Genomic DNA, 15917 nt, shown 5'->3' on the forward strand with positions numbered 1-15917 from the left:
CCAGAGAGTCCTAATCAGAGTCTTTCCTGATGCCACAAACAATGCACTTGTGCTCAAACACTGACCTCAGTTAAAAGACAGGAGGGACAATGCTTTATTAACTTGGCACCTATGAATGAGTGGCTACAGACCCCCAGGGTTCTTTGCTATTGCAAAGAGAGGCTCTGTGATGGGGGCAGCATAAATCAGAGATGCTGATTCCAGCTGCAGGGAGGGGCTACTGTCCCTGCTATGGCCCCTCCAGTCCCCTTGTGTAGCCAAGCACCATTTGAGTCTGGGCCCTCACTGAGCAGGCCAGGGCAATGACCCAGGTTTTTCTACAGTCCCAGGTAGTCTAAGCAAATTGCTATAGGCCTCTCCTGGTTTTCCTCTTTTTGGAGATCCCAAAATGGGTGGGGGGAGACACCCCATTTTCAGAGATTCCCTGAACCTTCTGGACTGGGTTCCAGGAAGCCAGGATCAGGGATACTGTAACAGGAGGCTCATCCAAGAGGGGAGTTAGGAGTCATTCCCTTCCCCCAATTTTCTATTTTGGCTGAGCAGAAAGTGGGAGCTTTCATTGAATTGGGCCCACAAAGCTGATGACAGGTAAGGGAGGTCACACAGTAAGTTGATGGACTGGAGCCAGGCTCTCCCATACAGGACCACAACATCTGGGCAGGTTCTTTCCCAGGCAAGGGAATGGAAGGACCGAGTGAACTGCAGTTGTCAAAGAAGGAAGGCTTCCTGGAGGAAGAGGGGCAGACCACAACAGGCTCCCAGAAGAGGTGGTCTGCAGAGCAGCAGGCTGGGTCACAATGGCTGGCACAGCACACTGGCATCCTCACTGTGGTCACAGTTGTGGGCATCCCAGCGGATGTGAGAGCAGAGTAGAAGGGTGCTCTCGTCTCCACGGCACTTGACATTGTCCAGGAGAATAGGGCCTCGGCCTGGGCCAAAGTGGGCCTCTCCAGGGGCTGCCAGAGCCTGGCCACAGCCCAGTTGGTGGCATAGGACACTGGCTGCCCGCAGGTCCCAAGCATCATCGCAAACAGTGCCCCACCGCTGCCCTAGGAAGAGTTCTACACGCCCCTCGCATCGGTGGGCTCCACTGGCCAGACGTAGGTGTCCTGTGGGGGAACAAGGCCCAGGGCTGGAAGGCACTGACTCATGTCAGGCCACTCCCAAGTGAGACCACGGAAGGGGAAGAGACTGGAGGCAAAGGTTGGTGGTCTCTGAGACACAGCACTGCCCTGGGAACCACTGGACAAGGGCAGACAAATGAGATTAAAATAGGATGGATCTCAGTCTCCAAGTAGAAAATGTATAAGCCTTTGTGGGGTGCTCTGGGCATGTTGCGTGCTCCATTTCTGCTCTCTCCTTTGTCCTCTGTTTATAATCCCAGTACCTCAGCCTCATAGCTGCTCTCGGGAAACTATGATTATACCCTCTGAAGTAATATTGCCTATCTTCACCCCCTAGAATCCCCAGGCTAAACAGTGAATTCTTTCATTTCTTTCCTCAGGACAGGAGCCCCATCCCCTAATTTTGATTCCATTTCTAGAAATCTCTAGATTCCTCTAGCTTAAAACCCAAGTCTCTCTTTCTGGACACCATACCTCTCTTACTGAGACTTGAGACTAGCACAAAGGACAAAGGTTCTAAGACCTGGTACAAATCTGCTGAGAATGTAATCCTAGGCTGTGAACTCTCCCCCTCTCCCCTCGCCCCTTGCCCCCCCCACCCCCAATCTGATCCTTCTCCCTCTTGGGGGCCATGGTCACCTACCATCCCTAGGCCGAGGAGTGGGCACCCGAGTGGTCTCTGAACCATCCTGCTGGACTTGCAATCCTAGCTCTTCTGGGCCTGGCTCAGCAAGGACAAAGAAAAAGAGATGGCTGTCACATTGGGGAACATGTTCCTTGAGGCCAGGTACCCTCCTACCCTCACAAGGAAAGCCTGATCTAAGGACAGAAAGGACTTCACAGGACCCTGAAGAACTCCTCCCCTCCCCACAGATCAGAAACGGTGGTTGTGCTTGCTTTCGCCCTGGAGCCCAAAGCAGAATCCTTTGTAGTCTATCCGTTTGGGGCCAAGGCTACTAGGTCAGAGGAACCAAACAAGAGTGAAGATGTCCTCACTCCAATCAATGAATGGAAGCATTTAAATGTGTTGGACTCTGACACCAGCCCTTTCCATTGATTCCTTCCAAAGATCACACGCTTGCTCCCTGAAAACTAATCAACTCTCTCTGCTTACTAGACTTTTGCAGATCCTTGACTCAGCGAAGGAAAAGCGCCTGACCCCACCTTTACAGACTTTCGAAATTTAACTCTGGCTCCCGGTCTCTCACCTCAGGCCCCGCCCCTCACCGCTACAGACCCAGCGCCCTCCCCAGGCTCTGCCCCACTCTCTCACTGCAGAGAAAGATCACTTCCGGCACTGCTCTTGCCGCCCAGCAGCACAGTGCGTCGATAGGCGGGCTCCGCCTCTCTGCGGAGTGTGCGTCCTCTCCGGCCCGGCTCACGTTGCAGTGCCGCAGCCAGCCCTGGTGTGCGGCCCCGCCCATTCCTCATCAGATCCCTCCCGCAGTGCTTGCCTTTGTGCGGCCCAGCTCATTTCTCAGATCCTGGCTTGCCCCGCCCACGTCGCCGTTTGCACCTGCGCACGACCGCGCTGCAGTGCGTGAATACGCTCAGCCCCGCCCATTCCTCAGATCCTGCCTTACCCCGCCCGCACCGCGGTAAGAGCCTGCGTGGGGTCCCGCCTATTTCCTGGTTGGTGTACTTCTTGGCCTGCGCAACAGTGCGATTCTATTCGCCGCCCCGACGCGGCCTCACCTGAGCAGAGCGCACCTGCATCTTCGTGGTGACCGCAGTTGTGTTGGCCCCAGCCGAGGTGGAAGCAGTCACTCAGGCGCGTCTCGGTGCCGGCGCAGCCCACGTTGTCCAGCAACACGGGGCCGCGGCCGTAGCCGAAGTGGCCAAGGCCCGTAGCGCCCAGCGCAGGCCCGCAGCCCGCCTCGCGGCAGGCCACGCGTGCATCAGCAAAATCCCAGTCATCGTCGCACACGGTGCCCCAACCCCCGGCGTACATCACCTCCACGCGGCCGCGACACGGTCCTGGGCCGCCCACCAGCCGCAGCCGCCCGCCTGCAGGGCGCACAGGCCCACGGCCAAAGGGGCTGGGCTGGAGCCACCAGCTCCAGAGCCCCGACTTTATGCCCTTCCACCCGCCCAATCCCCCCACGGGATCTCTGCTATACCACTTACTTTTCTTCCCCGCGGCCCAAGAGGCTGTGGAGAACAGTGTCGTCTCCCTGGCAGGCAGGGCACCAACTCTTGTAGCTGCAGAGACAGGGCACCTAGAGCATTCGAAGGGGACAAGGAAGGCTTCTGGCCTACAGCAAGGACACCTACTGAGACCCCTTACCTATCACACCTGCATCCCACACTCAGCCTTAATCCAGAGTAACCATGTTGATTGATATGGTATGGTCCTCAGGAAACTTGATTGGAATGAACCTAATCCTATTTCCAGGCATTATCCTAATTTCAATCCCAACATAGATTCAGCCCTAATTCCAAAGCTCCTATCTTTCAACCTCTATCTCAACCCTCTCACAAGTCCACTCAATTCTCAACTTCACCAACCCGCATTTTACTTAAGAGCTTTGAAGAGATCTCTTACCATTATGCTCTCTCACCCTGCTGCTTTTCAGAGGTCTGGGTTTCATCTTTGCTCTATCTGCTCAACCATTCTCTCATCCACCTCTACCATCTGTCCAAGAGCCCTGGCCTACTAGTCAAGGCCCCGTTCCCGTAGATCCAGTCTCCGCAATTCCCAGGCCCTTGTCCCTACCATTCTAGCCTGGTGGCTGTGCTCCTTACCCTCTGGCTCTGTGTGCCAGACCCAGTCCTCTCTTGTGGCTGAGGGTGGCAGTGCCGTGAGAGTAGTGTGGGCCAGAACTAGATAGAGCAGAAGAGAAGAGAGTAGGGTCAGAGGCTGAGGTTCTGGTTCCTGGTCAGCCTTTGGCTGTCAGGAAGATGTTGTCTCTGAAGAAGACAATAGATTTTACTTCCAGAGCTGAGGCTTTAGTAGTGGTTCTAATTTACTGGTGCTACGTGAGTGTACACATCACAGTTTATGCAGAACTTTCATAGACATGCTTTCATTTCTCTCCAATGTTCTCAGAAACCCAATGCCCAAAATGGGGAGAGAGAAAAGGACTTGCACACAGGAGAGAGCCATGTAAAATCCTAAGGGATTTGCAGAACAAGACTCATTATCCCCATCCCCCATCCTACAGATAAAGTAGAATTAGAAAAGGCTAGGGGCATGCCAGAGAACATGCAGCAAGGTAGTCATGACTTTGCCAGGGCTCACTGTGTGACCATGGGTACAGCTCTACCTCACTGGGCCTCAGCTTTTCCATCTATCAACTGGGAATGATGGCCCCGTGAGGCATGGGCAAACATTTTCTATCTTGTAGAGTGGAGTCCATCAGTGAAGTGCCATTATTGGGCCAACTATTCTTATTTGCTCAGAAAACCTCTCAAAATGGAAGAGGGCCAGATAGGGGAAAATATTATTATAAGAGCATCAGGATTACAGACGGCTGTAATCCGGGGACATACTTGGGCTACAATGGAGTGTTTCTGGGGGCAATTCTAGAGTACTATTATTTTGAACTATTTCATGAAAAGTACTTAGAAGTTGCTAGAACATTCCAGAGGTATTGCTAGATAATTCTGGAGTATTGGTTGAACAAAACTGCTGTATTACACAGATGTGGAGCTCACCACAAAGAGTACTGGAGTTTTCCGAGGCACACGTAGAGCAGTACTGAGGTATTAAAAGTAATTTCGGGGCCTTCCTGGATTGCTCTGAGAAACAGCAATCCTTCCCCTCCCATGCCTCACTCAGCCGCCTCCTGCAAAAGGATACGGCCCCACCCCACGGCCCCACCCCGCCCCGCATGTCACCTCGCTGTCCTAGAAGACCGTACCTGCGCAGAGCACTCCGGCGTCCTCATGGTGGCCGCAGTTATGCACGCCCCAGCCCAGACTCAGGCAGGCTGTCAGGCGGGGCTCGCCGCCTTCACAGTGCACGTTGTCCAGCAGGATGTGCCCCGTGCCATAGCCGAAGAAAGCGTTAGTGGTGGCGGCCAGGGCCTCCCCGCAGCCCAGCTGGCGGCAAACCACGGTGGCATCTGGCAGCCCCCAGTCATCGTCGCACACAGTGCCCCACACTCCACCGTGTAGGATCTCCACTCGGCCCTGACACGGGTTCATGCCCCCCACCAGGCGCACGCTGCCCTCACCTGGTGAGGGCGGGGTGTGAGGGATTGCAAGGAATAAATCTCACTGGCCTCTGCCTCCCACCCCTCCTAAAGCGAAAGCACTTCCACAATTCCCCAGGCAGGCCAGCTGTATACTCATGGTGCATGGGGCCCCAGTACCTAAAACCCAGGAGAAGCTTCTCACTCATCCCCAAGGCACTGCCTCTTCACACAATACAGTCTAGGGGTGGTTTGTGGGATCACAGGACAGATCAGCTTTAACTGTGTCACTTCCTGCCTAAAAGCAACACCCTTGCCCTTGTCCATGCTCTCCTAAGCATCTAGATTGTGCTGCTTTCTCATTTAAGACTGTAGTGAAAGCTGCCTCACCTTTCCAGGTGTAGCACCGACAACCCTTCCTGCAGGAAGCCCTCCCTGATCTCTGATGTATTGGACCCTTTTCCTCCTCTGAACTTGTTGCCTTTTTATCCGTCCCTCTTTTAGGGTATTTTTCATTTTCTTGTTCTACATCATTATCAGCATTTCTGTGCATATCTGACTCTCCCATTAGATTAAGCTTCAGCCCTCACCTCTCTCACTTTCTCCGACCTTGTGCTGACTATTTTAAATCATTGCACAATAATTAATCCTCTTACCCTATCCAGACAATGGAGGGAGGATAAGGGGCAGGGTGGGGAAGGAGAATACTAAACTCACCCATGGTAACCCTTCTCTTCCCACCACCTGGTGTAGGTATGGGATGCTCTTCTCTGGGTCCCTCTCCTAAGACTCAGGTGGTCCCACACATTGTCCTTACTTACCTTTCCCATCCTGAGGAGTTGTAGGGAGCACCTTACTGGTTAACACTTTCCTGGTTGGGGGCTGCGTGGGCAAGAACTCTGGGAAAGAATCAGGGTAGAAGGGAGGAAGATACATGAATCTTTCAGAGCTCTCCATCCTCATACCCACAGGTGTGTGAGTGGCAGGGCATGGACTCCAAGCCACCTGTCACTGAAGGCCTCTGGCCACACAAAGGGTCAAAGCCAGAAACCCTGGGGTATGAGAAGAGAAAGGGCCCTCTGAGTCCAGAAAGCAGAGGCTCTAGAGGAGTTCTTTTGGTTTGTAAAGCAGCATCACATCACTTGAGAACTTGTTAGGTAAATTCTCAGGCCCTCAGACCTGCAGAATCAGAAACTCTGGGATAGGGGCCACAATCTGTGTTTAAATGAACCTTCTAAGGGATTTTCTTGAAAACTAAAACCACTGCTCTAAGGTCAAAGCCTCTCAGTTGTATGACAAATGCAACTTGGGCCAGTGTTGACCCCAATCATCAGGTTTTAAAAATGGGAAGGGGGCCCTGCTGAGATAATCAAGATACTGCATGGAAGGAGTAATGCTGGTTTTCAACCAAGGTCACTCAGAAGCACCACTGGGGTCCAGGGCTCCTGACAGGCAGCCTGCGGCCCTTTTCCTGCACCATGCCATGTAGCCACTGGCTTGGTCTTCTCTATCAGTGGTCCCCAACCTTTTTGGCGCCAGGGACCGGTGCTCCTATGAGAACCTAATGCCTGACAATCTGAAGTGGAGCTGAGGCGGTGATGCTAGCATCGGGGAGCGGCTGCAAATACAGATAAAGCTTCACTGGCTGGCCCTCTTCTCCCCTCCTACTGTACAGCTCGATTCCTAACAGGCCACAGACCTGTACTGGTCTGCTGCCCAGATGTTGAAGACCCCTCGTTCTACATGGAATAGTGTTACCAGTGGGAGGTCCCTTCATTTATCTAGCCTTGAACCCCGCTGCCTACCGCAATCTGTCTGCCCTCCTAGGTCACAGGCCTCTGCTCACCATCACACAGGACGGCCACATCCTCATAGTGAAAGCAGTTGTGGACTCCCCAGCCACGGCTGCCACACTCGCTCAGAGCAGCTTCTTGTCCACGGCACTCCACGTTGTCCAGGAGGATGGGGCCTCGGCCCTGACCAAAGGCGAGGGGTCGTGGCACAGGCAGTGCCAGGCCACAGCCCAGCTGACGACACACCACATTGGCGTCCACCACGTCCCAGTCATCGTCACAGACACTGCCCCAGGAGCCGCCATGCAGGACCTCCAAGCGCCCCCGGCAGCGGCTTGGACCCCCCACCAGCCTCAGCTCTGCAGAGAGGGTTGAGCTGGTACCAGGGGGATTGCTGGGACCAACTTACAGGATGCCCACCTTACCAAGAAGCTGTAGAGCCTTGGAAACAGTCCCTCTAGGTAATACTTCTCCCTTTCTATAAAATGGGGAGACTGGTGCAATCCCTTTGGGGGCATCTAGAGTAATGGAGGTCTTTTGTCTGAGCATTTGAGTCAGGGCAGGGGTCGGGGAGGGAGGAGCTGGGGCACCTACCTGGAAAGGGCAGTGGGGTGGGCTGTAGGGCACCAGCTGAAACAGAGCGAGGAGAGTATTGGCCCTTCTGCCCCCTCCCTTGGCTGCCTGGCCCCAGGAGCACAGCCTCCCCTCCCACCAGGGTTCTTACCACCATCCTCTCCTCTTCACTACCCTGCTTTCCTGAAGCCTCATTTTCTCTTTCCCTGACTGTCACAGTTGGCCTCCTTGCTTCACCCTTTTCAGCTGGTCCAAAGACCACCCCAGAGAGATCTCCCTGAGACACAGATCTGTGTGTTCTACTCCACTGCTAAATTTCTCAAAGACTCCCATTTCTTTCAGGAGTCCCAACCCCTTAGCTGTCACTATAAAGCCTTCTAGTATCATCTGACCATCCTCACCTTACTTCTTAATCTCCCATCAGTTTTAACTCCGGGACTTCAACCCTGCAATCTATTCTGCTTGAACAGTTCTAGCTAATTCTGCTCATTACAGCCCTGCAGATTCTTCAAGACCCAGCTTGACGCTTCCTCTTCCAGTCAGCTTTCCAGAAGCCCTCAGCTAGGAGTGTTCTTTATTTCCTCTGAATCTCTGGGCACCATATATATATATACATGCCCCTTTCCGGGCCTCTGCCTGATGGTATGGCCGTTCCTACTTCATCTCAGTGGCCTCCAGGGCCCCGTACTTCGAGCCTTTTACTCAGCAGATGCTCAGTAGCTTTGCCTGTAAATTGCATGTAAATTGGCTTTGAGATTCATTGTGATTTCTCTCCAGAGCTTTACTAGATGAGTCTTTCTGCTTCAGTTCTTATGTACATATATACTAGGCACTGTGCTCACTGCTTTAGGTGGCCAGGCTCACTTAAACATTAGGACAACTTAAAGGAAGGGAGGGTTTTGTACACCAGCAAATTTCTAGTTTAGTAAGATTAGGCAACTTGCTCAAGGCCACACAACAAAGGGTAGAACTGGTATTCCAACCTAAATAGCCACACATTCTTCTTTACTATACAATTAGGAATGTGTGGCCTGGGAGATAAAGAGGAAACAGGGAAACTGGCGTAGTATAGGAAATTGAAAACTCCATAATACTCCCTCACTTGTGCACAGGGTATTGCTATACTCAGACACTTTCACATACATCACCCCATCAATGCTCTGGGGCATATACTAGTGTACCCATTTTACAGATGAAAAAACTGAGACTCAGTTTCTTCTTTTTTAATTGAGGATAGTCCCTAGCATTTGATTCCATCTATTCTACCAGCTCCTTTCCAACAGCCATTAGTAAGCCCACTCTTTCCCTCCTTCCCTATTTCCAATGTTCCCTAAAACTGCCCATACTCGGTGTGCATTCATTGAACCCTCACCTCCAGCACTGAGCCCTCCAATCCCCCAACTCAGACCCTTAGCTTTCATCGACCTTGGACAAATATCAGAGCTGAAAAGAATGTTGGAAACCACCTCATTTACAAATTATTCCCACCATAATTTTACAGCTGGGAAAACTGAGAGCCAGAAAAGGGAATGGTTTGCGGTGGGGGGACAGCACTCACCCAGTGGCAAGAGGAGGAGGAAGGACAGGGCTGGGGATAGGGGTGCAGGGGTGGTGGTGTTCCTGTCTCCAGGCCTCCACTCCCTGCTCTCCTCATCTGGCTGGGGACCTATTTGCATCTCTGCTTCCTTGTGCATCCAGCCAGTCAATGGCCTTTCCGGTGGTTCCATCAAGGGGCTGGTGGAAGAGTCACAGCTGGAACATCTAGAATTAAAGATCCCAAGTCACTTCTTCCAGTTGGAAGGACCAATGAGAGCTTCAGGGGGAAGTGACATTTCCACTTGGGTTTGGCATTCCGAGTATAGGCAGCAGAAGGAGCAACAGCTGGGAGATGAGAAGGACCTGAACACAGACGGAAGCTAATGAGGAGTTAGGTCTGGCTGGAGCAGACAGTGTGAAGGGGAGTGGTGGGGGATGAGCCTGGAGGGTTGCCTAAGCCCGAGCCCAGACAGGCCCACAAGGCTGTGCTGACGGTTCAGAGTCTATCCTGCAGGGTAGTGCATCCCAAAGGGTGGTGTTGGCACCACTGGTGGCAAGCCACATAAATTTAGGGGGAGATAGGTGGACATTTATTGCTTTATTCTCACTATGTTTTTTACAATGTCTTCTATTTATGGCAACGGATTCTGGTTTTCCATTTATTGGAACAATATTAAGTTTCCCTTTAAAATTAATTTAAATCAGAAGAACTAAATCAATTGAAAGGAAAAACATCAAGGAAATACAGTTCCCAAGACTTACAAATATGTAAAAATGGTTGAAGGTCTGGGAGAGTAAATGCCATTTGGAATGCTCTGCTTTTTGGGGGTAGGAAGCCCTTGAGGATTTTTTTGTTAAATTTTGAGTTGAGGTATACAAACAAACAAACAAAAAATTGCATGAATTTTAAGTGTAGAGCTCAGTGGACATTCACACCAGGTAACTGGCATCCCAGAAGTGTCCCTATGTCCTCTTTCTTCATAGACTAAAGCGGGGCGGTGTCACTGTTTTAGGGGATGGTTTTGTTTGGGATATATTGAGAATATAGAGACATGGGTGCCCCTCATAGCACTCCCCACCTCTCCCTGGCATACAAACAATTTGGTTGGGGGGAGGATGAAAACCTATCTGGATGTGGGCACAAGGTTTTCAATACCCCATTCATGGGGCCCAGGACAGCCCCCAGTGGAATAATCAGCTTTTGTCTTCCCTCTGCCTGGCCTGAGGACAGCTGGGAGATGGGAGTTGAGAGCCCTGAGGAGGGGGAGCCACAGTCCAATCTTTGCTGAAGGGATTCATAATGATCTAGGCCTGCCCCTTGCCTCTTGGGCCTTAGACCGCCCACCTGTCAGATTGCTGGGACACTGGCCTCGTCCCCCAGGTCAGGTCAGCTCCCACTATGTGAGTATGGGGACACACGGCTTTCAGGGAACCTGGCCAGGAATCCTCAAGTCACCCCACAGTATACCCTGCCACCTCAGTCCAGTAGTGATGGTCCCGTTCCCCACTAACTTCAAGTCCCAGCAGACCCAAGAGCTCCCCGTGGGTCTCATGGAGCCTGCCTACCTCCAGTTCCAAAATTAGCCCTAAGCCTGCTCCTGCCTCTCTCCCTGGGAACCTTGATCAAAGTAAGGCTTAACCATTCCCTGCCTTCTGTAAATTTGGCTCTCTAAGGTACTCCTGCTTCCTCCCCACCGTTTATTAGTGTACCTTTTGTCCTGAACTCTCTCTTTAAGTACAGAGCGGGTAGCATAACAGCTCCACCACCTACTAGCTGTGTGATCTCACCTCACTGTCCTCATCTGTAAAACGGGGTTAGTAACACATTTACCTCTTACAGTTGTTGCTAAAGTTTATAAAAGGTTTAGCCCAGTGCCTGACCCATTGTAACTGTGGTAGTTATTATTATTATTATTATTATTATTATTATTATTATTACTGTCTCCCCATCTAGACTATGAACCCTTGACAGATCTTATTCAATGGCCCAGGGTGGGTACTCAGGAAATGTTTGTTGAATGACTGGATGAAGTTTAGAGCCACAGAATCATGGAATGAAACAGTCAGAAGGGTCTTGAGAGATCATCAAGGACAATTCCACATCTGACCAGTGGAAAACTTGTCTCTCTCTCTCACACACACACACACACACACACACACACACACACACACCCCACACCACACCATACCACACTACACCACACCAGCAAAAGTGAAGGATTCATACCTGCGGGAATGTTCTGGGCTCTTTCTGTCCCTTCTTCTACAGTCAATCCAAGGTCAAATCACTTTTTCTGCCCCCAGAAATTTAGGAGGGGGTAGGATCCCCCAAATGCAAATCAACACAGACCTTTCTTCTTTTCTTTCCAAAGCTGGAAGGTGAGCAGAGGCAAAGTCCCTGTCCATGGAGCTGGCTGGTGGCGCCAGCCTGTCCCCACTCAACCTTAGGGGCAGAGGGAGGCAAAGGGAGAGTGGAGTTGGCCTGCTCAGTCTGGAGCAGCCCCAAAGAAGGGGCACCCAGGCAGAGGAGGAGCTAGGGATTGGGGGGCCGGCTTGGACTCTCAGAGCCAGGCAGCCCCTCCTCCCCCTGCCTTCTCACCCCAGGGCTCATGTTTCAGAAAGGCCGGGATAGGTCTCCACCCCTTTGCAGGGCAGCCAAGCATCCCTGATCTCGGGTGATGGCTCTGACCCAACCTTTAGTCCTGTTGCTTGGGGAGTCCCCTTGACCATGCCCTGACCCACGTCTCACCTGGGAGTTTAGAAACATGGTCACAGGAGCCGGAATGTCTCATGTAGGCAGGGCCTCTGATTTTGCTGCTGATTTTGCCTTACTTGGCTCCTTTTGAGTTCTGACACCTTTGGGGATTTTTTAGTTACAGGTGACAGGAAGTGACATTTGGCTTATTCTGTAGATTGAAGCTTCAATAAAATGCTGTGATGGAATTCTGCACCTTCCAGCTAGAACTACAGAGCTAAAGGGGCTCTTGGAGGTCTGGCAGGGTTCTTCCAAAGGCTGGCTGTGCATCTCATCACCCCAGGGGCACATTTAAAATATATTCAGAGTCTAGCCCCAACCACTTCTGCCCCAGAGACTCTGATCCAGTAGTTCAGGGATGGGGTCTCCTAAAAATGTATTTCTAAAAAACCCCTGAGGCTAAAATATGTTTGGGTACCAGGGTCTAGCTGAAGCTGTTTATGGTGAAGGTGGAAAGATGGAGGCCGAAAGCAGAACATGGAGATGCAGCCCATGTGCCTTGCAGGACTTAGTTTCCTGGCCTGATCTTGCTTCCCATTTTTCAAAGAAAACTCTCTGAGAGTCTGCTGTTACCCTATTCCAATCCCTCCTTTCCTCCTGCCTCTTCCTTCCTCCCCTGGCCTGAGGAAGCACTCCCAGAAGTCCAGACCCCATATCCTTCTGTCTTCTCAGGGACCTCCCTCTCTCCATCTGCACGGCTTCTCTCTTCCATAGTCAGCTGCGTTTTCCCAACAGGATTCTTCCGTCGGGCTTCTAAGCATACTCTGCTCTCTGTCATTAAAACAACAGAAAACCCTTTTAACCTGTGTCTGTTGGGTCCTCATCATAGAAATGGCCAGGCCCTGGTATTCCAGCCATGCTCTGTCCCTGGCTGGGAGATGCCAGGAAGAGCGTGGTCTTGGCTCAGATAATGCAGTAGATCTGGGAGGTGCTAGACTGGAGGCTGTCAGCTGACTGCATTCCTCATAGCTCATCAGCAAGTTCTTTCTCCAGGGCAAATCTGAGCAGCCATCTGCATGACTGCCACCGGACTCCACTCCCTTCTCCTTCCACTAGTGTCCACCTCTCTCCTTCCTATGACAGCCAGACTTTTCTAAAGAGCTGTCTGCATGTGCATTTCCATTTCCTTACCTCTCACTCACTGCTCAGGTTGCTCCAGTTGACCTTTGGTCTTCACCACTCCACTGAGGCAACTCTTCCAAAGGTTACCAGTGACCTCTATGTCATGAGGGACAATTTTCAAACCTTGTTATAGTTAGACTATGAGCTCTGATACAGCACAGAGAGAACCTGTATTCATCAGTTTTTATTGTGATAACGTGCATAACAAACAACCCCCAAGTTGCAATGCCTTTCAGCAAAAATTACTTTCCTCCCATGTTTCTGCATGGTAGCTGTGATGGCTCTATTTCAGGCTGTGGGTTGGGTTCAGGTTTCTTCTATGTGTCTCTCATTCCAGGACACAAGAAAAGAACAGCAGTTACCTGGGGCATGCTCGCTCTTCCCATAGAGGAAGGCAGAAACCCAAAGACCAAGCCAAACCACATAAGCACATTTAAAGCCTCTGTTTGGGCATAATACACATTCCATCTCCTCATGTTTTAGTGTCTAAACCAAATTCTGTGGCCAGGCCTGTGATCTATCAGTGAGGCAGGGTAAATATACCCCTCCCCCCATAAAGGAGAGGAGGAGAAAGAATATTTGTTGAACTGTAGTATAACCTACCAGAAAATAACAGGCTTAAACAATATCCAAATTTAGTTTTCTCTCTCACTTAAAAGTCCTGGTAGGGACTCATAATTGTTAAGGATCCAGATGCCTTCTCTCTCGGTGCTCTGCCATCCTTAACATGGGGCTTCCTCTTCAGGGTTGCTCAGCCTCTGCCATCAAGCTTTTATTTCAGCCAATGTATCAGTCAGATTGGGCTGCCCCACCAAAAAAATCATAGACCGTGTAGCTTAAACAACATAAATTTATTTTCTCATAGTTCTGGAGGCTGGAAAGTCCAAGCATAAGATTCTGGCAGGGTTTGGTTCCTGGTGAGGCCCCTCTTCCTGGTTTGGAGTTAGCTGCCTTCTCACTGTGTCTTCAGGTGGGAGGGGAGAGCCCTCTTTGGTGTCTCTTCTTATAAGGACATTAATCCAGTGGGATCATGACCCCAGCTTTATGACCTCATTTAATCTTAATTACCCCTTAAAGGCCCTATTTCCATATAAAGTAACATTTGGGTTTAGGAATTCAACGTGGATTTTGGAGGGACTAATTCAGTCCATAACAGACAAAGAAAAGGGGAAGAAAAGAGAAACAGGGGGCACACTCATGCTCTTTCCTTAAAGGGCACGACCACAACCCTTCTGCTCAATCGCAGGGCTGGAACTTCACATGGCCACCACCCAGCTAAGAACTCTATTACTGCAAAGAGGAGAGAGCAGATACCAGGAGACAACTACAGCTTCTGCTTTGTCCTTGTATTACTTGGTATCTCAGCAGCATTTGATACTCTGTCAGTGACAGTGCTTTTGGCTACAAGTAAAGGAAAACACAAATCAAAGTTGCTCAAAACAGTGTTTTATTTCACTTAACAAGCAGTCCAGATGTAAGGCCATTTCAGGGTTGGTTAATTCAGTGTAATGACATCATCAGGGACCCGGGTCCTTCCTATCAGTCTACTCTGCCATCATCAGCAAGTTGACTCCTTTTGGGTAGCTTTCATGACTCAAGATAGAGGCCTCAATTCTGAGTTATCTCATGCAGACAACAATGTTTAGAGCCAGAAAAGGGGGGACATCCCTGACCTCTGTCCTATTTTAAAAGCCAGATAGACTTTTCCAAAACAACACTAATAAATATCCCCTCAAGTCTTGTTGGTCATATCCAGTTACTTGCCCATCGCAAAGCATGACTGGCAAGTGCAGGGGAACCCTAGGCTCAGTCCTGGGCCTTCTTCTGCTCTCTCTACAGAAGAGCTTGAACAAGCTCAAGTTGTACGATTCTTCGGTCTTAAGTATATTCACAGAGTTGTATAACCATCACCATTATCTAATTCCAGAACCTTTTCATAACCCTAAAAAGAAACCCTGTACCCATTAGTAGTCAATACCCATTCTCCTTTCCCCCAGCCTTTGGCAACCACTAATTTATTTTCCATTCTATGGATTTTCCTATTTTGGACATTTCAGATAAATGGAATCCTATAATACATGGTCTTTTGTGTTCCACTCCTTTCACTTAGCATAGTTTTCAAGATTCGTCCATGTTGTAGCAGGTGTTATCATCTCATTCCTTTTCATGGCTCAATAATAGTCCACTGTGTGGCTATACCACATGTATGAATTGATATATTCCTATCTAAAATATATAAAGAACTCTCAAAATTCAACATTAAAAAATCAAATCCTCCAATTAGACAATGGGAAAGTCATGAGGAAACATTTCACTAAAAGATATATACAGATGGCAAATGGATACATGAAAACAATATTCAGCATCACTAGCCACAAGGGAGATGCAATTTAAGACCATGATGAGATACCACCACATACCTATCGGAATGGCTAAAATAAAAATAGTGACAATACTAAATGCCAACAAGGACGTGGAGAAACTGGATATATTGCTGGTGGGAATGTAAACAAGTCTAGTCACTCTGAAAAGCATTTTGGCAGTTTAAAAAAAAACTAAATATACACTTATCATACAACCCAGCAATGGTATTGTTAGGCATTTATTCCAGAGACATGAAAACTATGTCCTCACAAAAACCTGTACAAGCATGTTCATAGCAGCTTTGTTTGTAATAGTCAAAAACTAGAAACAATCAAAATATCTTACAGTAAGTAAATGGTTAAACAAACCATAGTACAGCCATTCGATGGAATAATTCTCAACAATAAAAATAAACAAACTATTGATACATGCAACAACTTGGATGGATCTCAAAGGTGTTTTGCTATGTGAAAAAAGCTAATATCAAAAAGTCACACGCTGTATGATTTTATTT

General features: G+C 49.8%; 1 protein-coding gene across 2 annotated transcripts; it reads right to left on the bottom strand.

Annotated features, from left to right (window-relative positions):
• Window positions 1-3: 3 nt before the first annotated feature.
• SSC4D (scavenger receptor cysteine rich family member with 4 domains) lies at window positions 4-11735 on the bottom strand. Of its 2 annotated transcripts, none has more exons than XM_016146538.2 (11): window positions 11390-11735; window positions 9185-9387; window positions 7648-7683; window positions 7107-7412; window positions 6082-6159; window positions 4988-5302; window positions 3870-3947; window positions 3252-3326; window positions 2820-3131; window positions 1768-1845; window positions 4-1109 (listed from the first exon to the last, which is right to left on the bottom strand). In XM_016146538.2, the coding sequence occupies exons 2-11, from the start codon at window positions 9351-9353 to the stop codon at window positions 793-795; spliced, it is 1764 nt and encodes a 587-aa protein (XP_016002024.2). In that variant the 5' UTR covers window positions 9354-9387; window positions 11390-11735; the 3' UTR covers window positions 4-792. The 2 variants fall into 2 exon arrangements, with proteins under 2 accessions (XP_016002024.2, XP_036081976.1); XM_036226083.1 differs by having other exon boundaries at window positions 1004-1242.
• Between the last annotated feature and the right edge of the window lie 4182 nt (window positions 11736-15917).

The sequence above is a fragment of the Rousettus aegyptiacus genome, unplaced genomic scaffold (assembly GCF_014176215.1).
Source record: "Rousettus aegyptiacus isolate mRouAeg1 unplaced genomic scaffold, mRouAeg1.p scaffold_m13_p_8, whole genome shotgun sequence".
Classification (NCBI taxonomy): Eukaryota; Metazoa; Chordata; class Mammalia; order Chiroptera; family Pteropodidae; genus Rousettus; species Rousettus aegyptiacus.

What these genes read in the sequence shown, in the direction of transcription:
- SSC4D (XM_016146538.2), bottom strand. Translation starts at nt 9,353, where the DNA reads ATGGAACCACCGGAAAGGCCATTGACTGGCTGGATGCACAAGGAAGCA. An exon ending in CACCCCACTGCCCTTTCCAG is followed by an intron (nt 7,413 to 7,647) that starts GTAGGTGCCCCA and finishes CCCTCTCTGCAG; the next exon opens with AGCTGAGGCTGGTGGGGGGT. An exon ending in CACTCCTCGGCCTAGGGATG is followed by an intron (nt 1,110 to 1,767) that starts GTAGGTGACCAT and finishes GTTCCCCCACAG; the next exon opens with GACACCTACGTCTGGCCAGT.